Source organism: Actinia tenebrosa, unplaced genomic scaffold (assembly GCF_029948245.1).
Source record: "Actinia tenebrosa isolate PJP-AT-01 unplaced genomic scaffold, QUT_ActTen_1.0 PGA_scaffold12__29_contigs__length_12842862, whole genome shotgun sequence".
Taxonomy (NCBI): Eukaryota; Metazoa; Cnidaria; class Anthozoa; order Actiniaria; family Actiniidae; genus Actinia; species Actinia tenebrosa.
The window spans coordinates 6,525,581-6,551,830 of record NW_028292572.1 but is presented as its reverse complement, the minus strand read 5'-3'; the positions used below and the strand labels follow the sequence as shown (position 1 = coordinate 6,551,830).

Genomic DNA, 26,250 nt, shown 5'->3' with positions numbered 1-26,250 from the left:
AGAATAAAGAGATGTCATTTACCTTGTAGTCATGCTGGCCATCATTTTGTATTCTCTTGAAAAGCTTCTGAACTGACAGCATGCAAACACCACCATGAGACATCTGTGTGTAAGTTTTACCTGAAAACGACACATTGCTAATAAGTAATAGCCATGTAATTTCATATGATAATTATGTCCAAGCTCTAGCAAGCCATGCACACTTTGGAACACCCTAAAAAATATGTACTTTAGATTGGAAATTATGCCAGACTAGTAATAGACTTTAAACCATGTGTCATTCCCTAGCGTATAATTTCTTTGTTTAACGGTTGCACATGAGAAGACACATGAATATGGATACAACTTAAACACAGAATCCTATTCTTAGGAGAATGACACGTGGTCTGAAATGGGAAAACACTACTCCCAAGGTGTTATAACGAGTCTTTTAGAAGCCAAAATCAGGCTAAACCAATCATGTTTACCTTCTGTACCCGATATATCTCTTTATGTATATATACAGAATGCTTTGTCTTTACTTTGTCCTTAAATTTGATCACGGTTATATGTAGTATTGAGGGTTAAAAATTTAGTGGATATTAGCAACAGGTGGGGTCAGACTATAGCCCCTCAGCCCATCCCATTTGCATGAGTAGCTGAGCATACATAGATACCTGTTCCTGTTTGTCCATAAGCCATGAGAGTGCCATTATACCCCCTGAATGCCGCATCAACCAATGGTTTACCAATTTCTTTGAAAACCTACAAAATTAAAACCCCACATTAACATGTATAAGAGGTATAATCAATTAGTAAAAATACACAGGTGATTATTGAAAATCTCGCGCGCTGATTGTTCAAGAAACTCACACTATCACACAATAATCACCTCCAGCGATAATCCAAAATGGCGGTCAAAAGCTTTGTTGCTGTTACCGGAAAAAATGTCTCTTATCTTCTTTTTTCTTTTTTTGAAAGAATCACCTGTGTATTTATACTAAAACAATTATTTGCCTCAGCCTCAGTGAATATCGGAAAATATTTACCTCACCGCTCGATGACTCGTGTCTTGGTAAATATTCCCGGATTCACTTCACCTTCGGCGAATAATTGTTAATAGCAAGAGTACTGACAGAGGAAATTACAATAGAGATACATGTATATAAGGGACTTTCAAATAGTCGTGCGATTACCCTTCTGTTTGATGCACTGGCTGTGAAGATGCCATCAAAATTAAATCTCTTTTCCTTACCATCACTGAAAACAATCTGGAATAAAATTTAAAACAAAAGCTATTTAGTACTAAGCCTCTACATTCTGCACTGCATTGCACTGAACTGCATGCATTGCACCACAATAAACAACATTACACTACAGCTCGGGGGGGAGGGGTACTCCGCCAGAATTTGGGTAGGAGTGTTCCGCTGGGATTCTGAAAGGGGTACCCTGTTTATGACAAAAGATATAATTTATTGCACTGAGTTCCTGTCACAATTATCATGTCACCTCACGTATCGTTTTTTTACGACCATATAATAACCAGTTTCGGTCAATATGAAAGTAGACTAACCCTGAATATGACAGGAAACTCGGGAAGAAATTGGAACTTGAGTGAAATTGCATACTCTGTTTATGACAAGAAGCTCGAAAAACCATACCCTGTTCAGCTGATCATCCCCATATAGTCCATATATGGGAGTACCCCCACCCCCCTGGGCACTACAGTCACATCCATCACACTGACTGCATGGCACCACTCACACTGCATCGCACCTATGTAGAATGTTCTGTCATTTTAGAATCATGAATTTTAATTAGTTTCTGTAGCCGTGACAACTCTAGATATGACAGAAAAATGTTTTAATAAATTACTCATATTTTGAATTCTATATATATATATATATTTTGATTTGTTTTGTTTATTGTTTTTTGGTTTTTTTTTTCTTTTGAATTCTATATATCAAATTCAGGGACCACTGCAGGTCTCAGAACTTATATGATCTACGATCCAAAAATTAAAAACAGTCTCACATTAATAAATATTTTGAAAATTAAAATCCAAAGACCCTGAGGACATTTGGGATGTCATTTAGAAGGTTCCATAGGTCTCTACAAAAAATATGAGCAAGGGGTGTAGGGGGGGATCAGACAGAGAAAGAACAAAATTAAAGAGGTTGTATGGAAGAAAATTGGAATTTCTAGAAGGAAGGGGCGGTGTATGGATAATTTCTGGAACTATGGAAGCTAGACGCTAAACATAAAATTAAAAAATGAAAATGAGCAGATGTATTTTTTTTTCTAAATGCTTAAACTTGTAAATGTAATATGTTTGCTTTGATAGTCCACACAAATTCTCATGCCTTTTATTGGATTAGATATTTTCGTTTAATTCATTAATTTTTGTTTTTGTTGAGATATTAACATGTAAATGCTATACTCTTAAATCTAATGTTAAATGAATTTTTACTACACTACAAAAATAAAAAGAAAGTTGTGGCCTAAAGGCATGATTAAATACACCCTTCTCATAATCAGGGCTGTCAACTCTCCCGGATAAGCCGGGAGTCTCCAGATTTTAGACCGTATCTCCCGGTCTCCAGATTAGAGTCTCAAATCTCCCGGATAATCCCCGAAGCTGACCATTTCTTGTGAGACTCGACTTTCATAACCATAAAATTCCGATTATTTTGTGTTGTTTGTGTTGTTTTACATCGCTAACAAAATCAAAACGTTCCTCATAAACTGTTCTTGCAAGCAGGCCATTGTAATATAAGCGATAATCTGATTGGTCAGAAATAAACCAATCAGATCAAATGTTACAAAGCGAAAGGCGTCTTTTCGCGCGCTTTTTGACGCGCTGTGACGTCATATCCCTTCCCTATCAATTCTCCAGATTTGAATATCTCAGGGGTTGACAGCCCTGCATAATGGCTGATGAACGCACGGAAACAAGGTCACCCAGTCATCTTGCAAGGTTGAGCCAAGCTGCTCATTCAAAATAAAGGCTGTTAGCCCAAATTCAGACCAAAACAAAGGTCTTTTACTTATACTTTTCTTCTTTAAAGTCATTTCATGTAATTTTATATCTTTTATTGTGAAATAATGACTAGGTGACCTCGTTTTCGTGCACTTGTCGGCCATTAGGAGAAGGGTGTATGGACCACTTTTAAATGGTAACATTGTTGCGACACAAGTTGCAAGAAGCATTGTAGTGTGTAACCTACACAGCGCAATATGAAAAAATGTTGCATGACATTAAGTTGCATCAACCCTTGCAATAAGTAAAATTCCTTTCTACTTTTGGCAAGGATTGCATCTCCATTGAACCATGTTAACCCTATTACAACTTATGATGCAACACTGTTGCATGACAAGTTGCAGAGAAAAATACTGTTTACAAATCTGGTGCCTTAAGGACAGAGCAGAAAAACGACAAGGCTGCTACTTTTGCAATCTCTCATTCCTGCCAAAAAACATTTAGTGTTTCATTCGTGTCTCTTGTGCTTTAAACTTTTCACAAAATTCTGCTAACCTCGAGCAATTCTACTTCAAGGTATTAGTGAAAATGTTAGTTTTTGTGATGATCAAAATATTATCTCTCCCAACGTTCAGGGCGCTATTTCTCAAATACACATTCCTTAAATTTCCCCAAATTTCGATATTTTGTTAATCAGCCCCAAAAGAGCCTGTTTATAAAATATAAAGCTTATTAACGCATAAACGTCAAAAGTAGAACCCGTTTTTCTGCCCTGTCGGTGCCTTAAAGCAAAGTATCATTTTTTCCAAAAATACAAAATTTTATCACTGAAAATCTTGTTTTATCTGAGCTATATTATGATGTGCATGCTTCTATGTTTTCTCGTTAGCTGCTCATGCAATGACTTGCTCTATATAAAAATATTGTCTATTCAATACCATTCAATGCTTCAAAATTATAAAAACAGCATGCTAAATCAGCAGGATAAAATGTTTTCAAAGTGAAATTTTTTTTTGGAGTTTCAAACGTGATTATTTCTTAAACGAAAATAAACAATAACAAAACTTAAGGTTTAATTTTGATTACCAACTGAGTAAGATTCCACATTTTGTGCATCGATAAATTTTTACTGTATCACCATGACAACCACCAGTGGGGGATGGCAGTCATGTTGAGCTGTAATTTTTCATGCTCAAAAAATAACTTTAAAAGCATTTTTTAAACACCTTTAAGGATCAGTGGCGGCCATGTCTTACTCATTGTTTCCAATATATTTTTACTTGTAAATTAAATAAAGTGCAAACAATATAACCGTGAAACTTTAGTAATACTATAGCACAATTTCATGCAAATTCCATTGTTTTCTATTGCTTAATTTAAGCACTATTTTGTACTATTTAATAATTAGTGTTTTCATTAATTGTTTGCTCTCTATATTAATTGACCCAATTATTATATTGTAGCATTGTTTTTCTTTCTTTCAAGGTGTTAAAATGCTTATCATTCCAACTTAAATGCCTGCCTTTTACAAACAAAAGTGCTCAAAAAAGAACAAACAATAAGAACAGCGTGGTTTTGCATTAAAATAACAATTTATATCCCAAGAATTATGAGTCATGCAAGAACACGTTTTTGAAAACATCTAAAAACTATTCAACATTTTGATCTTTCCTAATGTATGTTTTTTGCTCAATCTTTCCACGTCTTATTAACGATAATTGCTAAAAGATAAATTCAATAATGCAATATCCACAATTAATTTTACTTTAGATCTGCATAACTAAACATGCAATAGTTTGAAAGCATGAATGAATTTTTTTCATTCAGTTTTTGGAATGCAAGCTTTTATTTTCATTTATTTTTCTAATTTTGATTAAAAAATAAAATTATTATAGCTATATTTATAGTGGTTCTTTAATATCTTTAGCGCCTAAATAATTCAACAGTTTTGTAAAAATACGAGTTACCTAGATAAACTATGTTGGAAATTATTATTCAAAATGTTTCAATTATTTTAACTGTTGCGTTTAAGATTTGCGTATTACAAATTTGAAGAGCCACTTTAAATTAGAAACCCGAGAAGTATATCTTATTTATTTAGTAATAATGTTAAAAGAAAGAAAAATTGTAAAACAAATTATCATATTTTTTGCGGTATGAATTTTTAATATTTTTTTCTTACGGAATATAAAATACATAATGGGAAAAACGATTGTAATAATATCATTATATAGTTTAAATATTTGAATTCCTTTTCTAGATATAAAACTTGTCGAAGATAAGACAAATAATATGAAAGCTTGAGCAAATACATTATATTTTTGCACTTGAAGTTTAGTTTTTTATATGAAAGTGCTTTTAATAAGAAGGATCTCGTTATATAACGACCACGTCTATAAGATAAAGTTGCCCTTTTTCTTAAATATCAATGTCTGTTGACGACACTACACTAACCTCATTTCTTTCTGTTATCGTTTCAAAACCAACTGTTTCTCCTCTTCTAAGTTCTTCATCATTCAAAGGTCGAATACGCACAAAAACACGTATTCTGTCAACCTCTATAAGACAAAAGTAAGGAATATTTCAATGTCTAGCGGTCTGAGAAGGCGTATATAGTTGAACAATACTAAAGATTTACTAGCTTAACGAATAAAAAAATAAGTAATCTCCCTCGAAATCTAGATTTAAAAATGCGATGAAAGCCGAGACTCAATACGCGGAGTATTTTTTTGAAGGTAAGAACGACAAGGTGTGGATTTTGAAGCCTTTTCCAACACAGCTTTCAATTAAAGGAAGGGTGCGAGTTAATACAGACATACCTTCCTTTCCTCTCACGGAACCTTTCTTTTCCCTCATTACAACCAAGAGATCTTCCAATCCTCCATCTTTAAAGACATATAGGAGACTTTATCCGTTCTGTAATAGTATTGGCGGGATATTTCCCCGACTAGTGAAGCGAGCCGCAAACGCCAAACAACTCCAAGTAGAGTATTTTTGGAGTATACGTCTGATGACTCGGTACATTAATATGTAAATTCTTCAGCTGACCCGATTAAATATTTGTAGCCGATTTGTGCAGAAAATATTCGAACACCTTCGAGTACAGTCCAAATAAATGCTAACCTTTTGTCCTTTTTGTGCTATTAAAGGTTATTTTAGATGACAGATGGAATATTAAAGACAAACATTCTAGACCTCACGCCAAGTGCGATAGTTTGCGTATTTATTTTAAATTATATCTGGTTGTCACGCAAGAGGAATGAGTTGCGAGTTTCCGTCACACAACAAATCATTTAATTTAATTAACGATAAAAGAAAGGAAGGGAAAGGAAAGGAAAGGAAAGGAAAGGAAAGGAAAGGAAAGGAAAGGAAAGGAAAGAAGAATAAATAGAATGCAGAAATACGTTTTCGGTAAATGTAAAGAGTTTGTCCAGTAAGGAAAGAAAGGAAATGAGTTTATTTTTATAGTAAAACCACTTCCATTAACATCACTTATCTTGGATTTCCTCGTTGATCCAGAGAAAACAAGTTGAAATGTGGTAATGGAACGGGGAATTAAACTGGTCTTAAAAGTGGACCTCGTATCGACAGATTCTGTTCTTTATCATCTCATTGTAGATAGCGGAATAACGACTGCGAAAAGCTCGCGACACAGTGACGGTCGTGACACGACAAAGCACGGGCCAATCACATTGTTCGAGAATTTACTCTGCATCCCATCAAAGCCTAGTCTCCTTTGCAGATTAATCCAACGCCCGGAACACGGCATGAACACGGCATGGACACGGTCACGCCAAGGTCACGGCACTGCCAGACCAATCACATTTCGCAAGTAAACAATCAGCTAATTAAGATTCTAGAAAACATCACGGTCACGGCAAAACACGCATACGGCACTGAGCTTTTCACAGTCATACGAAATCTGCGTCTATGAGGACTTGTTTCAGACGGTCTCGTAAAAATAGATGCGTATAATAGACCGGCCATTTCTTGTTCCAAATCCCGGGGGAGGGGTACTCCTTTATATTCACTATACGGGTACGTGCCGCCAAACAGGGTATGGTTTTCAGCAATTCTACTCTGGGACAGGGTATATGAAATCATGCTCTCTCCTCTCTGGAACAGGGTATCCATTTTTGTAAAGGGTATAATAATAATAATAATAATAATAATAATAATAATAATAATAATAATAATATTTAAACTGCATCTTAAGAACATTACAGTTAATCTAAGTTTAGCAAATTTTATGATGAACTTTTTTTATTTATTTATTTATTCTTTAACTCGATGTCCAATTTTACAGATTGGGTTACCTGTGGGTTTTGGCGCTCGTGCGCAGCGAGCAGCGAGACTATTCACGATTTCAAAAATATTTTATCTGATCAATATCGTCTCTCAGCGCGTGCGCGTAATCGTTACGCAAGCGCGCGGTTCGAATTAGGTTATTTGTTACCATGGTGAAGAAAAGCGTTGCTAAGAGCAAAAACGACGATTTGTTCTTTGAAAAGCGAAGAGCGCCCATTGTTACCTAAGCATCGATTGTGTCGTTGTGATCGGCAATTGTTACGATAGATAATATGACAGATTCAACGATTGTTGACACTTCTGTTAGGACGAATAAACTTCGAGAGGACATTTTACAGCTTCAAGAAGGTAAAGAATGTACAAAGACTACAATAGAAATCACCGTATCGAAGAACAACGAAGAAAAACGCGAAGGAAAGGGCAATTATACTGGAGGAATCAAGAACTCCATAGTAACCGAAAAGAAAGGCTCTAACGACTCTCTTGATTTAAATATTCATAGAAATATTTCTATACAATGGAAGCCTCTGTTCAAGGGTATTCCAGTAGATCCAATGGGACAGACATTTCTTCGTATGCCGCACATTTGTCATACTGTCCAAGCACAGATGAGACAAGAAAACGCGCACAAAGTTAAGCGGCCAATGAACGCCTTCATGATCTGGGCAAGACAAAACCGCTCTACCATCGCTAAACGATATCCTAGTGCGAATAATGCTGAAATTTCGGTTAAGCTTGGAGAGATTTGGAACGATCTGTCGAGTGGACAACAGAAGCCTTACTTCGACGAAGCTGCACGTCTAAAAGAAAAGCATAAGATTGAGTATCCGAACTGGGTTTATCAGCCTCGTCCAGCTAAGAGACCTAGAACTGTGGAGCTGCCTGGGAGCAATGCTTGTAATGCAGGTCAGCTGTCCGCCAAGGCATTACCCGTGAAAACAGAAGTTCCTCAAACTCAAAGCTCGTTTGGAGTCCGTCATAAACAAGGACATCTTTCTCATGTTCAGCCGTTCTTTACGTTGCAAGGAGCAGAGGCAGCTAAGCCTACACTTACTCAGTCACTGCCTTGTACCATTACATCGACGGGCGAATCAAACCGAGGTAGCCATGGATTCATCAATCTATCAAACTCAACAATTGACCATAGATTGATCAAACATATTTTCGAGCAAAGCGATGGCATCTCGCCAGAAAATTCCGCCAGCCAGTCTGAAACAGAACTCAAAGATAAAAAAATAGGAAGCTGTAACTGGCTAGATCGTGAGTACAGGAAGATTGAGTCAGGCACCTTTGCGCAGACTCATACTCAACGCCCCGAAGAAGATGGCGAAGTCGTCAAACAAGACGCCATGTTGACTTCTGTGGAAGTAAATGAAGTAGAAAACGAAGAGTTGAGTTATGATAATTGCGAGCTAGATAAATATCTCGCTGGTTTGGATGAAACTATAAAGAAGAGCTTGGAAAAGCTCAATGAAGTGCCAGACGAACTGGATCTTCTTGACGATGACTTGGATAAAAAGTTTGCAGAGCTTGAAGACGACGACGACGATGATGACGATATCTGAAATATAATTTTTAAAGTTTATACATGAAAATAAAAAATATTCTAAGAATTGCTCGCATAAAAATATGATAGATAAAGGATAATTACATTATAAAAAGCAAAAAAAAAAAAAAAAAAATTATAAAAAGCGTACATTAACTAAAAAAATATTTTGAGCTCTGTAAATATGATCAAATAAAAAATGTTTTGTAAAAAGAAGAGTTTTATTGTCTTTGAGATTATATTTTCCTTGAAAAATATAAATTCAAAAAAAAAAGGGTCTTCAAATCATAAGGCAATTCTTGTATTTAGTAAAATCTAAAAATATTAAACCAAAATATTGGGTATTTTTTGAATTTTTAAACAGCAAAATTCCCACGAGTGGAACATTTGCCATTGTGTCAAAAAATTCAGTTTGAAATTTTTAGTCATCTTGAATCACGAGGCACTGTATGTATCTGGGGTTGTGTTGGTCGTGTAATTCCAAAAAAGGGTGGAATAATGTCCAGGCAGTATATCTGCTTCTATACTTTCTCTTCTTTTTCACAGTTGTCTATCAGTGGAGATTTTTTCTTTTCAAAAGCTTCAGCGGTTGGTGCATTCGTTGTTTCCGGAAGAGTAAGGCAAGCCAATCCTGTGAGGAAGGCCGTGACAGCCATGATCGAGTACGGCAATAACACGTGAATGCGAACCTAGCAAAAATAAATAAATAAATAAATATTCCCTGATATTTTAGTATTTAGTGAATATAATAAATAACGGAGAGAGAGTTTTTTGTCTTTTCAACTGTAGCAGCATAAGACGTAAATTGTAACCAATGAGCGCGCTGGTTTTATTATATTATTTTGTGTAAAAATACTGAAATAATAACAATAATAATAATAAAAATAATAATACTTAAACTGCATCTTAAGAACATTACAGTTAATCTAAGTTTAGTAAATCTTATGATGAACTTTATCCATTTATTTATTTATTTTATTTTATTTTATTTTTAAGTGAGTACCATCTTAAAGAGCACTATATAATAAACATTTAGAAACTACTATTAGAAATAAGACATTTTACGATATAGCTATATCTATATATATATTTCCCCCCTCTATAATTGGTTTTAATTGATTGTACTATTAGTCCTGTCATGCTGGTAGGTTGCGGAATTACGCCCTATCTAGCTTACCTAATTAGCATTCAAACGTGTTTACTGCTGATAATAGTAATAATAATAATAATAATAATAATAATATCATAATAACAACAACAACAACAATAATAATAATGATAATGAAAACAACAATGACAACAACAATAATAATAATAATAATAAAATAATAATAATAATAATAATAAGAGGCAAGGCCAGGTAATTTTGAATCTAGGCGTGCAATACATTGTTTGATACAACGAAAATTTCGAAGTATTTTCTATTATCTCTCGTAAAAACGCAATATTTTCCGACTGCAATGACGAAATATGCTGTTTCTAAAAGATTCGTTCGAGCTTAGAGAAGCGAAATCACCCGGAAACTATAAATGGCTGACGAAAGAAATGTATGGTTGTTACTCGTTTCAGCCCCCTTATGAGTTTCTGAGTACACTAATTGAATCCATGTCCACTTACCAGCCAAACGATAAAAGGTGCAGAGATAGACCCAATACGTCCAACTGCTGACGATGACCCCATGCCAACATTCCTGTGATTCAAGCAAAATTTAAACACCTATTTTAAAAAAAAGTGTCGGTGCGAGATCTGAAATAGGCGATCTGAGAGCATGCGTGCCACTTATGGTATTGCCTAAGCCAGAAAAACGAAACACGTTGGAACTGGTGAAAGCACAGGTAGCCCAAACTTGTTTGTGATTTACAAGGTAATCTATGGGAATTACGGAAGAGATACAACGCAGGCATCCCAAACAAGCTTAAATTAAGGCTCCTGTATAAGGCAATCTATGGGATAGAGATACCGAGAGATTAAAAGAGGACTTAGATTACGCTGGAACTTCTAAATTAATTAATCAATTAACTTTGTTTATGGAGGATAACACTTGACAGTAATTCAGCTGATAAACTCGTGGTCCTCTTTTAACGTCTCTAGTTAATTAGGGACGGGACTGCCATTAACGTGGTCATCCGAGCCGAGTGAAGGTCTAACCATCTGCAGATGTAATTACGAAGGCAGCACCTTCTTCCTCAGTTATTTTAAGACCCTGAGTGTTGGTCCGACCGAGGCTTGAACCACGACCTCCCGCACAACAGACTAACGCTCTTACAATCTGAGCTAAACGGGTGACGGTCTTTATTCATGCACTTTATTCATATAAAATTTTCAGTTTGCCTTTCTCCTAAGAGAAAATATTACATGTACAAGAGTTTTCAGTGTTTGGGTTGCCTAGTGTTCTAAGAAAAGCACTTGCCTGACGACAGTGGGAAAAAGTTCTGCAGAGAAGATGTAGATTGTAGCGAATGACATGTTGATAAAGAACTTGGCTGTCATGGCCATGATGATGCGACCGACAAGGAAACCTATAAAGGGAGTGAAAGGAAATGACATAAATGATAATTCAAAAAACCCAGAAAAATTCTGTTAGGGAGAATTCATTTGTTGGGAGTAGGTTGGGGTGGGCTGGAGGAATCCCTATAAACAGCATTGTAAAATCTTTAGCCCCCCCCCTTCTGTCTGCATAAAAAAGTGACCCTCCCCTTTATGTAGAATGAAATATTTGACGACCCCCTTTTTGACTGAGTAGAAATTTGATGGCCATTCCCTGAATTCCTTCGGCCCACACCCCTCCAAAAAATGAATGAGATTAGGTAGTTCTAGGTGAGTTAAAAATAAGTATAACCTGTTTCAGAATTATCTTTTTGAAGAAGGACAGCACACGTGGCAGCAAAACTCGCAACCATGAGACCCAGGAAGTTGGTCTTTTTACGACCAATCCTGTCGAACAGAATATTGGATAAATCAAAATATTGTTGTGTGTGGCAAACGTTCTTCCTACAACACTTGCTATACAATACGTCCTGCAACACCATGAAACCTGACAAAGAATACGATACATCCTGCAACACCAAAAACCTGAACAAGAATACAATACATCCTGCAACACCAAGAAACCTGACAAAGAATACAATACATCCTGCAACACCAAGAAACCTGACCTACAATACGATACATTCTGCAACACCAAGAAACCTGACCAACAATACATTTTGCAACACCATGAAACCTGACCAAGAATACAATACATCCTGCAACACCATGAAACCTGACCAAGAATACAATACATCCTGCAACACCAAGAAACCTGACCAACAATACGATACATCCTGCAACACCAATGAAACCTGACCAACAATACATCCTGCAACACCAAGAAACCTGACAAAGAATACAATACATCCTGCAACACCAAGAAACCTGACCAAGAATACAATACATTCTGCAACACCAAGAAACCTTACAAAGAATACAATACATCCTGCAACACCAAGAAACCTGACAAAGAATACAATACATCCTGCAACACCAAGAAACCTGACCAACAATACGATACATCCTGCAACACCAAGAAACCTGACCAACAATACATCCTGCAACACCAAGAAACCTGACCAACAATACATCCTGCAACACCAAGAAACCTGACAAAGAATACAATACATCCTGCAACACCAAGAAACCTGACCAACAATACAATACATCCTGCAACACCAAGAAACCTGACAAAGAATACAATACATCCTGCAACACCAAGAAACCTGACCAACAATACGATACATCCTGCAACACCATGAAACCTGACAAAGAATACAATACATCCTGCAACACCATGAAACCTGACCAACAATACAATACATCCTGCAACACCATGAAACCTGACCAACAATACAATACATCCTGCAACACCAAGAAACCTGACAAAGAATACAATACATCCTGCAACACCAAGAAACCTGACCAACAATACGATACATCCTGCAACACCAAGAAACCTGACCAACAATACGATACATCCTGCAACACCAAGAAACCTGACCAAGAATACAATACATCCTGCAACACCATGAAACCTGACAAAGAATACAATACATCCTGCAACACCAAGAAACCTGACCAACAATACAATACATCCTGCAACACCATGAAACCTGACAAAGAATACAATACATCCTGCAACACCAAGAAACCTGACCAACAATACGATACATCCTGCAACACCAAGAAACCTGACCAACAATACGATACATCCTGCAACACCATGAAACCTGACAAAGAATACAATACATCCTGCAACACCAAGAAACCTGACAAAGAATACAATACATCCTGCAACACACCAAGAAACCTGACCAACAATACAATACATCCTGCAACACCAAGAAACCTGACCAAGAATACAATACTCCTGCAACACCAAGAAACCTGACCAACAATACGATACATCCTGCAACCCATGAAACCTGACCAACAATACAATACATCCTGCAACACCAAGAAACCTTACAAAGAATACAATACATCCTGCAACACCAAGAACCTGACCAACAATACAATACATCCTGCACACAGACCATGAAACCTGACAAAAATACATACTCCTGCAAACACCAAGAAACCTGACCAACAATAAGATACATCCTGCACACACCAAGAAACCTGACCAACAATACGAATACATCCTGCAACACCATGAAACCTGACAAAGAATACAATACATCCTGCAACACCAAGAAACCTGACAAAGCAATACAATACATCCTGCACACACCAAGAAACCTGACCAACAATACATCCTGCAACACCAAGAAACCTGACAAAGAATACAATACATCCTGCAACACCAAGAAACCTGACCAACAATACAATACATCCTGCAACACCAAGAAACCTGACCAACAATACGATACATCCTGCAACACCAAGAAACCTGACAAAGAATACAATACATCCTGCAACACCAAGAAACCTGACAAAGAATACAATACATCCTGCAACACCAAGAAACCTGACCAACAATACAATACATCCTGCAACACCAAGAAACCTGACCAACAATACGATACATCCTGCAACACCAAGAAACCTGACCAACAATACATCCTGCAACACCAAGAAACCTGACAAAGAATACAATACATCCTGCAACACCATGAAACCTGACCAACAATACAATGCATTCTGCAACACCAAGAAACCTGACAAAGAATACAATACATCCTGCAACACCAAGAAACCTGACCAACAATACGATACATCCTGCAACACCAAGAAACCTGACCAACAATACATCCTGCAACACCAAGAAACCTGACAAAGAATACAATACATCCTGCAACACCAAGAAACCTGACAAAGAATACAATACATCCTGCAACACCAAGAAACCTGACCAACAATACGATACATCCTGCAACACCAAGAAACCTGACCAACAATACATCCTGCAACACCAAGAAACCTGACAAAGAATACAATACATACTGCAACACCATGAAACCTGACCAACAATACAATGCATTCTGCAACACCAAGAAACCTGACAAAGAATACAATACATCCTGCAACACCAAGAAACCTGACAAAGAATACAATACATCCTGCAACACCAAGAAACCTGACAAAGAATACAATACATCCTGCAACACCAAGAAACCTGACAAAGAATACAATACATCCTGCAACACCAAGAAACCTGACAAAGAATACAATACATTCTGCAACACCAAGAAACCTGACCAAGAATACAATACATCCTGCAACACCAAGAAACCTGACCAAGAATACAATACATCCTACAACACCAAGAAACCTGACAAAGAATACAATACATCCTGCAACACCAAGAAACCTGACCAAGAATACAATACATCCTGCAACACTAATAAACCTGACCAAGGATTTAATACGACCTGCAAACCGAATACTCTTTTTTACCAGCTTATAATGTTAAGAACCGTTGCTCTTTCTTCTAACCTGTTCATGAGAATGAAGGAAGTAAAATGTGAAGGGATTTCCACGATGGATGTGAGAAAGAACACGAGATAAAAATTGCCGCCAAAGCTTCCAGTACCGAATGAGACGCCATAGTAGATCATAGAAATAACTACCCTGCCATATGAGAATAATATTTTACTATTAAAAACGATAAAAAAAACAACAATAATAATAATAATAAAATGGAAGACGTTGAGCATGATATCGTAAATTATCAAGACCAAGGCTGTATCATATGCCGACTAGAAAGATCTTGGCGAAAATCTCATCTAAGGCCATATATCGTCAGTTTGTTGTGAAGTGTGATCGTCCGGGTGAGTGTAGTCTTGAGAAAAACTGTTGTTGGTGGTGACTGACGTTTCGACAACCTGATCGGAAGTCATCTTCAGAGTCCAGTGAGAAAACGAGAGACAGTTGATCGTAATGTAGACGGTAATTAGGCGGTATTGTTATGTAGAGATGCGTCGGTGTTGTGTAAGGTGCCGGTAATTGTTGACTTCGGTTAAGCGGTTTTTGTTCTGTAGCAGAGTTCCAGTCAATGTTGTGTCCAGTGTTCTTGTGATGTTCAGCGATGTGATTGTTAGGATACTGTTAGTGGCGCGTTTGTGTTCAGCAAGTGTGTCGTCAGTAAGGTCCCACCAGTCAGTCCAATGTAAGAGTCATGGATCACCAGTTATGTGTTGACCAGTCTAATGTAGTTCGAACTCTTATCAAAACATCTAAAAATGAATTTTAGACCATCTATTGATTTTCTAAAGTTTTCAGATTTTGATGTCTCTCCGTCCTCAAATCATGCTTAAAATATTGCAGTTGTTTTTAATGACTGAAAAATTGTCTCTAGAAAACCACTTTACTTCTATTTGCAAATCATGCTTCTTTCACACACATAACATATGGAAAATTCGAAATATATCAGTCTTGAAGCTTGTGAAACTCTTGTTCACGCGCTAATCTTCTCTAGACTTTACTTTAGTAATCCCTTGCTGTATTACTGTACCTAAATTGTCACTACAAAAACTTAAGCATGTCCAAAATGCAGCTGCAAGAGTCGTTTCTCGTTTCCACAAGCATGATCATATCTCTTCCGTTCTTTATCGTTTACATTCGTATTCAATTCAAAATACTCTTACTCACCTTTAAGGCTTGACCTAATACTAACGTTTTAAGCCCTTTTTTCGCTCCTTATCTAATTCTTTAACCAAAACTTCTTTTAAACTTGAAACATATGGGAAAAGAGCTTTTTGGAGTGCCGCTCTTCAGTTATGGAACAATCTACCTCCTAACAACAGGTCCGAAGTGAGTTTAGTGAGTCAACAGGGAACTCAGAACTGGAGTATCACAGTTAGAACAAATATTAGACATACTTATGAAATTAATAAATGGAAATAACGGAGAAAAAGAACCTAGTCGTGCTAGTTGGAATCCCTACCCACCATAGGAGCTAATGGGGACTCTTGACCTACCAGCAAAGCCAGTTAATAAGAGTCGTATGCACCATCTTTAACGATCGAAACAAATCTCTGAAGTCCCCAACACGCTGCTTGGTGGTCACCACTACAACAGGATTAGGAGGCATGGCTTTTCGATTAAACTTTGCAACTTCACGGAGATACTTTGTTCCTTGTTCTGACTTGTCGTTTACCATCAACCAACGAGGGGATTCGGGAAGAAACCTAACAAAACAAAGTTTATGAGTAAATAAACAAGAGTACTTGGAGAAACACATTAAGATCTAAGCTGTCTCTTCAAAAAGCGCAACATCAAACAATACAACCTACGAGGGATAAGTGCAACTCCCCAACGAAGACTCGCTTCTCGGTAAATATTCTCCGATATTCACTGAGGCTGAGGCAAATAATTGTTTTAGTATAAATACACAGGTGATTCTTTCAAAGAAAAAATAAAAAAAAAGAAGATAAAAGACTTTTTTCCCCCGGTAACAGTAACAAAGCGGCTGGCCGCCATTTTGAATTATCGCTGGAGGTGATTATCGTGTGAGAGTTTCACGACCCAGCGCGCGAGATTTTCTATAATCACCTGCGTATTTTTACTAAGGGGGTATTATATTCGTTATTTTAAAATCACACGACCACATCAGCAACGCTGTAAAACTTATCGTGGCTTTCAACTTCTCCCATCTCCACTCCCCTCCTCTCTCATTTTGGCATGTGTTTTAATTTACCTACCACCAAAAGAATACTTGCAGCAAGCCAGGAGTTGCACCAGCAATCGACAAAAGTCGCCACTCCGCCTTGAAAATCCATGCAAATAATGAAAGTAGCATCAGAGAGAAAGTCCAGAAGTACCAGAGACTAGTCCCACTGAATGCACGCTGTTTAGGATTTACATACTCCAGCAAGAGAATGAACATTGACAAACTTGAGCTCCCTCAAATACAAACAAATTAAGAGGATTAAAAGCAGCGAAATTATCTTGCTATTGCGAAAAGGACAACCTTAAGTTTTCAGTATTTTTCTTAAGTTTTGCGATTTTGTAAAACAATCAAAACACCGGCATCAAAAATATAAGTTGCCCTTAGTTACGCTACGCCATCTCTGAGCGTGCGCAGTGCGTTTTTCACCAGTGTCGCAGTGGAGCAGTGGAGCAGACGAGCAGAAGAGCAGACGAGCAAACAAACAAAAAAGCTACTACTAACTAAGCTAACTACTATAGTAAACAACTGGAAATTATGCAAATAGACCTAAATAAATTAGGTATACTTGATTGATTACTTACCAATACAAATCCCTATAAACCCCCGAAGCAATGTAAACACCCAAAACGCATTCACGAACGAGGAAATCAATGCAAGCACATTACACAGTACCGATGGAAAATACACCATGGGTTTTCTTCCTAACTTATCCGAGAGAATCCCTCCAAACAGTACCCCTATCATGTAACCAGCGAACACCACACTCTTGGAAAGACTGCCTAGGCTAGAGCGATCGCATACCAAATCCCACTGAAATGGGAAAAAATATGATTTAAAAAAAATTTGAAATCATGTTACTAAAACTCTAATAATAAATATTTTCAGCAGGTATGAATTAGCTGAATGAACCTCGCGAATCTTATTACCACAGCTTACAATGACCGGCAAACACTGCCCGTCATGTGCCATCAACCAGAGAGTGTTCTATTGCTTGAATTGGTGTCAATCAGCTGAATTAATCTTATTTCGAGGCTGCAATGACTGGCAAACACTGCCCGTCATGTGTTATCAACCAGAAAGTATTCTATTGCTTAGTTCAATCAGCTGAATGAATCTCATGAATTTCATTGGCACATGCTGTAGTGGATTCTCAGCAATTATGTATGTATATATTATATGTAACGTGTTTGTGTTTGTGTGTGTGTATGCGTGGGTGTTTAAATGGCAAAGCTAAATAAATAAATAATTTGATTGAAGGGTATCAATCAGCTCTATGCTCCATCATCGATGAACATTTCTACTGAAGACTTGCCATATACCAAGACCCGAAATGACGTAACATAATAACGACCTATACGCACCTGACACGAGTGAAAAACGTCTGCGCATGCTCTGAATCCGTATGCAAATTAGTCAAAACATAAGTAAATTTGACTTTCAAACATGCCTGATAAATTGGACTTCATAAAATGCCAAAACTTAGTGCCCATGCTTGAAACTTAAGGCTACTTCTTTTATATTGTGTTTGTTAAAACAGTATCGTGGTCTGACAAAAGTATACTCTCGAACTTTTTTGTATACTTGGAGAAAACAAACATTTATTTCCTCACTCAAACTCTTCAAAATTCTTAGAAAACGTGCTAAAGTGCACGCATGCGCAAACGTTTTTCTCTAGTGTCATACGCACCTCAGATACGATGGAAGTGAATTCACTTTTAACAAACTCCCAATCAGAACGAGGCAAGCTACATCTAAGACTGTAGAAATTGTTCCCTGGTGATATGTTGCCGGTGACGTTACAGGCGGTGCTGTTCTCGACGCATTGCCACGGAGGTTCAGCAGCAATAAATGTAGGAATCATTGCCTGGAATCCATCACCAAATATTTTCATGAATCCCATGATCATGAAGAGTCGTGCCTGGTACCGACCAAAACTGCCTATCTTCTCCATGATGTCATCGACTGTCATTGGCGTATCGTCTGATGACGTCAACATGTCTTTATCGTACTGAATAAAAAAATGGGTGGTACAATAAACACCCATGTATAAGAACCTAGATTTTAAGAACCTTTTAGACTAGAATTTTCCATTAAGACCCCCTTTACGTAAGAACCTGTTATAGATTAAAATTTTAAACCAGGATCTTATTTTATCAAAAAGAGACAAAGTTAAAAAAAAATAAATCAAAGGAAATGAGCATCCTGTCAAAGAGTTGTCAAGTTTCATTGTGTATGCGGCCGATTAAATACAAGTTATGTTCCGACACTGCACGTTTACATTCAATGCGAAGGAAAATAGACTCTGCCGATGTAGGGCGTTATACTTGTCACGTCTGCGTGGCGTAACTTAGCAACGCTGTCATGATTTGGTCATGCGCACTACTATGTACCAGGTTAAAAACCGGTTTTAAAACTGGTTTCGTTGGTCCACAATCGTGGACGACGGTGTATCAAAGGAAACGCTCTACATCGGCAGAGTCTCCCTCCTCCCCGTCTAAAAGAAGGGAGAGAAAGAGAAGAGAGACTCTGCTAGCAGGGAACACAGTCGATAGCGGGCAGAAAGATTATGATTGTTTTTTATCAAACTTAGTCTGCTAATTTTTAGACCGAGGAAAGGTTGCTACGAGTTATAGTAACGGCTCCAAAGAACACCAGTGATTCTTGCACTGTGCTGCTTCGTGCTTCTCGATTCCAGCCCGTACAGAAGAATAGTTTGATCTTGATAATATCAGCTCTTCTTTTCGTATCGGCTCATATTTTCAAGGAAAAATCATTAGAATCTCAATCAAAATACCCCAAGTTTGAAGCAGAAAAGATAAATCGTTCGCCTGGATATGGATCAAATGCAGGGAGAATGTGTTCTTTTAAACTGATATTTCACAAAAGTAGTATCTTGTAATCAAAAATGTTATGCTCAAATATTTGCACATACCTATAAACCTATTCTTTAAATGCAAAATATTCTATATATTTAATTTATACTTGACCCATTTAGCTCAATTAGATAGTTGTAGATCCTACGCAGCCGACTTAGGGGAGTGAGCGTGGCGTGACGACACTAATAACTACTTAGGGGAGTGAGCGTGGCGTGACGACACTAATAGCGGAGCTGTGTAGGAGACCCTGGCTAAACGAGGCCCTGGCTAAACGAGGCCCTGGCTAAACGAGGAAACATGTTTCCAGAAGCATGTTTTTTAAAATGTTTCCAAAGGTGGCAAAACTCTCAGGAAACATCGTGAAACATGTTTGCTCAATATCGGTTAGCGCATGCGCACTTTCAAGATAGAGCTAGCGTTGCTAAGTAACGAACTTTTAGAATGTTGACTTTCGTGGCTAAACCAAGAAACATTGGGAAACATTGTTTCCGTGCATCCTGGAAGCATGAAATGTTTCTGCCGCACAGCAGAAACACTTTTGCTTCTTGGAAGCAAAATTTGTTGCACGTAGCAATGTTTCGCATGTGGCTAAACTTGAAAACATCGGGGAAACATGTTTCTGGAAAATCGTTTCCTCGTTTAGACAGGGCCTAAGATAGTTGATGAGAACGAAGAAAACTTTGAACAGCTTGCAAAGGTGATATGGACTTTATATCTTATCCATTTTCGTAAAAATATATACCAAGATACTCTGAATAGATTGAATTTTATCAATTAGCCGAATGGATAATTTCGATTTCGCGACTTCGACAAATTTGGCGCCAGCCCAAAACACGGGTTTTACCGTTGTCAAAGGGATTATCGTCCCCCCGAGTAATGTGTCCCCCCGAACACTGGGCACTAGCGTTTCGTGTTCCTCCCTCCCCTCCCTTTGAAACATCTTTTGACACGATTCTCTCCCCCTGGTCAAGGACATATGAAAGATAACCATATTGACCTTAATGTCTCTTGTTTTGTAGGGTTTTACTCTGAACATGAAAAAAAATAATATGGATTATCTCTAACGTACATCTCCATCGTACATCGTAATCCTCTACGTTGGTATTTTGGGAGATAAAAGTTTATTTTACGAAAACCAAAACCCGTGTTTTGGGCTGGCGCCAAATTTGTCGAGGTCGCGTGAAGGCGCTGTAATTTAGTGAAATTAATAGTTAAAAAATACCCAGAATATTCATGATAATGCCAAATTCCAAATTCGGGTAACAAGAAACATTGCAGTCTGTCATCCGTATAGCCATTACAATAATTTAAGCCGGGGTTTTCAAGGAAATTGAGTAGAAATTTTCAAAACCAAAAACTTTTCAAGCGCCCCCGACTGTTCCCTGCTAGCAGAGTCTCTCTTTTCTTTCTTTCCCTTTCAGGCGGGGAGGCCAGGAGACTCGATCGTGGACGAACAAAACCAGTTTTAAAACCGGTTTTTAATCGATTACATGTAGTGCGCATGAGCAAATGTAACACACCGTGGCGCCAAACATTGTTTGACGAGGGCGGCTGTCAAAATCATGACAGCGTTGCTAAGTTACGCCACGCATGCGCGACAAATATAACGTCCTACATCGGCAGAGTCTATTTTCCTCTCTCAACCAAAACAAGAGGAAAATAGGCTTTGCTGGCAGGGAACGCCGACTGAAACTGAGATTAAATTTAAGGAGTTTTGAAAGAGTCTTATATCACGAACCCTGATACTAAATTCGAATTGGCTTCGTTTATCGTGGAAACGGTGGTGATCTATGGGAGGAGAGTCGCTCGAAGTTTGTCTACAAATATAGAATACTGGATTAGAATTCAATTCAATCAATAAGGAGCCCTGATACTAAATTCGAATATTGGCTTCGTTTATCGTGGAATGGATGGTGATCTATGTGATGCGAATATTTTGGGGGCCTGCCCCCCACCCCCCCCCCCCCCCCCCCCAAATATTTACTGCAAAATTTAGACAACTTTAATTTATTGTATCTCCTGAACTAATGAAGCAACTGCTCTCAAATTGATGAATATGAGTAAGAGAAAAATATCAAATGCCCTTGGCAGGATTCGAACCCACGTCTTCGGTATTCTAGTCCGATGTGTTAACCACTACACTACACTGGCACGCTGGTAACGCAGCCAGAATATGAAAATGTAGGGTATTCGTGAGGATCCCAGAGCGATATTTTTTCTCTATAGGTAAGTTGAACACCGTAAATATGTACGCAAAGAATAGACATAGTATAGTAGTAATAAATTATGCGTTCGGTGTGTATATAATGAAGTAGAGAGAGTAAGAGAAAAATATCAAATGCCCTTGGCAGGATTCGAACCCACGTCTTCGGTATTCTAGTCCGATGTGTTAACCACTACACTACAAGGACCAACCACGCTGGTAACGCAGCCAGAATATGAAAATGTAGGGTATTCGTGAGGATCCCAGAGCGATATTTTTTCTCTATAGGTAAGTTGAACACCGTAAATATGTACGCAAAGAATACCCTACATTTTCATATTCTGGCTGCGTTACCAGCGTGGTTGGTCCTTGTAGTGTAGTGGTTAACACATCGGACTAGAATACCGAAGACGTGGGTTCGAATCCTGCCAAGGGCATTTGATATTTTTCTCTTACTCTCTCTACTTCATTATATACACACCGAACGCATAATTTATTACTACTATAATTGATGAATATGTTGTTATGACTTTGGAAATGTAAACAATACGCCCACCTATCAGTAAACACGTACGTGGATTTTGTTCGGTCACGCGGATCCAGTCATGCAACCTTCTATCCCTAGTGAAGAAAGGCGAGCGAGTCGAACTAACCGCCGAACTTTCGAAGCCCCAAACGAGCGATTTTTGAGGCTTTTTCGCAGAAGAAACACGTCAAAACACATAATAAACTAGTAATCTTTACTTGAAGATAATTATTTTTGAAGGCCGACTACTGAAAAGAGATATTAGAAGCAGAGAATGTGAATTCTATCGAAAAACAGCTATCTCTGTGCCACAGTGATCTGGTTCACCCAAACGTGAAGCATCAATCAATAAACAAAATATTCTTAAACATTAGTATAAAGGCATGGTAAAAAATCTCTAAGTGGTAGAGAAACAAAAGAATATCTGTTATTTGGTGTGAACGTTTGGTCATATTTAGCGTTTGCGAGAAAAGAAGAACACGTGCTTAGTCTGTTACAAAAAGCCTTTTCTTAGAGTGGAAACAATTAATCCGTGAAACACTAATTACTAAATAGTACAAAATAGTGCTACTTAAACGATAGAAAACAATGGAATTTACGTGAAATTGTGCTATTTAGTATTACTAAAGTTTCACGGTTATATTGTTTGCACTCTAAAGTTTCATTTGCTTGGATACTCGGAAAATATACTTATCTGTTTGTCATTAAGATTGATTACTTTCTCCTCTTTGCGATTCATCTTGGCTGATCCTACTTCAAGAAGCAAGTGTTTTTTAATAAGGACCGATAAGCCCCGAAGCGACGCGAAAGTGAATTCACCTCTACGTAGCTGGATACTTGAGATAAATGGATACTACCGTCTCCAATTAATGCAAATTAGGCGAAAGGCTTATGTTAGAAATACAAAGCTAAGACCGAAGGGGAGCATGGGAAGACAAACAATTATGCTAATTGTCCCAAATTCACTGTGACGTCACTGCTTGTTTATGTGGGGGATAGAATCATCGAATCCAATAGAAAATTCAACAAAATTTGCTCCTAGCTAAACAGTTTAATCTAAAATGGCCTGGTTTTCAGATATAACATGTGTTAATGTGTACTAAAAAATATTCTGAGAGTTTGCTGGCTATTCTACTTCTCTTCGTGGATTGATACGGGTTTTAGAACAATTTTCGGTGAATTTGCGGCGATTTGACCCCCTCCAACGACCATGATCCTTTGCGTTTAAACAATAGATTGTTTTGATGTGACGTCATAGTGAAATAGGGCAATTTTATGCGTATTGCAGTTTTCCCTTCCTGTGCACATTTTATGCATCATGGCTTTAGCATGTTGTTAATCTAGGTCGACCGACTTTGCTCTACTGTGCATTTTTACATGTCTATATGCAAATATAATACACATTTCGGAGTACCCAAAATCCTTTTCGGTCTTAGCTTCAATGATATGACCTTCTTGAACCTGACTAGGTTTTTTCAATGGCGCAGCGCACTGATTCTAAAAATAGCTTAAAGATTCAGACAAACATTGCATTCTGTTTAACCGCTACAAGGATTATACGAACCGATTTTATTATTTTTACTTAAAGTTACAATAATAACCCATGTAAACTAAGATCAACTGCGATCGGCTGTGAAAATTATCTGCTGAAAGTAAACTTGTAAGTTTGTTTGTCCGAATTTCGTCTTTGTCTTCGTTTTTATGACGTCACGGCTGCGCTGCGCTATTAGGTGTAGTGAAGTCACTAAAGCCATGAAGTAGATATTAGACTTAGGTCAAACGTCGAACTTCACATGAGCCGAACTTAATTGGAACAACGGATCACGCTAAAGATTATGCAACTTATGCGACCTAAGGCCCTGGTTAAACGAGGAAACATGTTTCCCTAAATGTTTCCCAAGGTGGCAAAACTGTCAGGAAACATCGGGAAACAATGTTTCCATGCGTCTTGGAAACATGAAAAACACAGCAACAACACTTTTTGCGTCTTAGAAGCAAAATTTGTTGCAGCAGCAATGTTTCGCATGTGGCTAAACTGGGAAACATCGAGGAAACATGCGCGCGGTAAACATGTTTCCTCGTTTGGCCAGGGCCTAAGTATTTGGGTAATACAGGTCACGCTTAGACTTCACGCGACACGTATGTGTTTTCAGTGGTCGACAGTTTAAAAAATCCGTCAACGGGTCACTATTGACGTAACAGCGCAGTGCAACCGTGACGTCATAAAAACGAAGACAAAGGCGAAATTCGGACAAACAAACTTACAAGTTTACTTTCAGCAGATAATTTTCACAGCCGATCGCAGTTGATCTTAGTTTACATGGGTTATTATTGTAACTTTAAGTAAAAATAAGAAAATCGGTTCGTATAATCCTCGTAGCGGTTAAACAGAATGCAATGTTTGTCCGAATCTTTAAGCTATTTTTAGAATCAGTGCGCTGTGCTATTCAAGTGTGTAGTACAAACTTTACTAGTGCTCACACTAAATCCGTGAAACAAATACTAATTTTTAGCACTAAATAGTGATAATTAAACAATAGAAAACAAAGGATTCTGTATGAAATATTAGTACTAATTAGTACTATTTAATGTTCACGGTTTTAGTGCGTGCACTCTAACATCTATTTCAGGGATTTATGAAACTAAATCACATACGAATAAGAGGAAAACAATTGCCCTATAACACTATGATGTCACGGCTTGTTTACATGGGCAAGAATAACAGGAATTTAGGTTAAATCATTTTTAATTTGAAATATTTGATGTAATATTTAGTTGTTCTTACTTTTCACTTTCTCATAAAACGAATTTTATTATGATTTCATGTGTGCTGGGTCTATTTTGTCCCCTCTGGCGACCATGATCCTTAAAACAATAGATTGTTTTGATGTGACATCATAGTGTTATAGGGCAATTAATAGTACGAAATTGTCGTACTTCATTATTATTTTTCTATTCTTTCAGGTTACACGGTTTGATTGATTGATTGATTTCGTGTTCGTGCTTCTACTTACTTACTTTTACATTTAGTCTTTTATATAAAAATTTAACATGACCACTGTCTAAGGCCCCGTCCACACGTATCCGGAAATTTTTGTATCCGCAATTTTTTTTTTTTACGGATACGGGTTGCGTCCACACGTGTCCGCAAAATTTTGTGTCCGTATCCGCAAATTCTACGAAAACGGACACGTGTGGACGGTGAAAACGATTCGAATACGCTGCGTGTGGACGCAAACATTTTCGTATCCGCAAAAAAAAAAATTGCGGATACAAACATTTCCGGATACGTGTGGACGGGGCCTAAAAATGGAATCAAATCTGGTGGTACCTGCACCAGTGACGGGATAAAAAAGTTATGTTTCTGTGATACGCAATTCGGATTTAAATGCTAATATACATCAGAGAGATCTGGAGAAGTTTTCGGAACACCGTATCTGATGTAAAAAAGTCCGTTTCTGGTGCAGGTACCACCAGCACTACAGCAAAAAAGAGTTTTAGATTGACTTTTTTCTTCCCACAAACGGCAATCGTGACCACGTTTTCCTCGTTTTCCTGTATTTTACTTTACCTCTTGCAAACGTTCTTATGGCACACACATATTCTTTTGTTTTTCTACTACTTGGATTTTTTTGCGATTCCTTTTTATTTATTTAAAAGATTTTTTTACTGGTCAACTGACGTTA

At 37.6% G+C, this 26,250-nt stretch overlaps 3 protein-coding genes across 4 annotated transcripts in view; 1 reads left to right on the top strand and 2 right to left on the bottom strand.

The window, feature by feature from the left end:
- The window catches only part of LOC116301951 (kinesin-like protein KIF3B), a 20,621-nt gene extending 14,352 nt beyond the window's left edge, over nt 1–6,269 (bottom strand). Inside the window, exons 1-5 of one of the 2 annotated variants that reach the window (XM_089028426.1) lie at nt 5,779–6,269; nt 5,414–5,517; nt 1,176–1,250; nt 657–744; nt 23–120 (exon numbers count right to left, since the gene is read on the bottom strand). In XM_089028426.1, coding sequence (XP_088884552.1) covers nt 23–120; nt 657–744; nt 1,176–1,250; nt 5,414–5,517; nt 5,779–5,815 — 402 coding nt within the window. In that variant the 5' untranslated portion in view covers nt 5,816–6,269. The remainder of the gene's footprint in view (nt 1–22; nt 121–656; nt 745–1,175; nt 1,251–5,413; nt 5,518–5,778) is intronic. The other variant, XM_089028427.1, reaches the window with a different exon arrangement.
- A 1,270-nt stretch (nt 6,270–7,539) lies between these two features.
- LOC116301952 (uncharacterized) lies at nt 7,540–8,832 on the top strand. The gene has a single exon (XM_031711126.2). It carries the CDS (start codon nt 7,540–7,542, stop codon nt 8,830–8,832), a length of 1,293 nt encoding a protein of 430 aa, XP_031566986.2.
- A 183-nt stretch (nt 8,833–9,015) lies between these two features.
- LOC116301973 (organic cation transporter protein) lies at nt 9,016–24,021 on the bottom strand. Its single transcript, XM_031711151.2, has 10 exons — nt 23,259–24,021; nt 18,647–18,964; nt 17,541–17,769; nt 16,991–17,192; nt 16,268–16,477; nt 14,784–14,918; nt 11,653–11,747; nt 11,224–11,332; nt 10,431–10,503; nt 9,016–9,502 (listed from the first exon to the last, which is right to left on the bottom strand). The coding sequence occupies exons 1-10, from the start codon at nt 23,301–23,303 to the stop codon at nt 9,335–9,337; spliced, it is 1,584 nt and encodes a 527-aa protein (XP_031567011.2). The 5' UTR covers nt 23,304–24,021; the 3' UTR covers nt 9,016–9,334.
- Between the last annotated feature and the right edge of the window lie 2,229 nt (nt 24,022–26,250).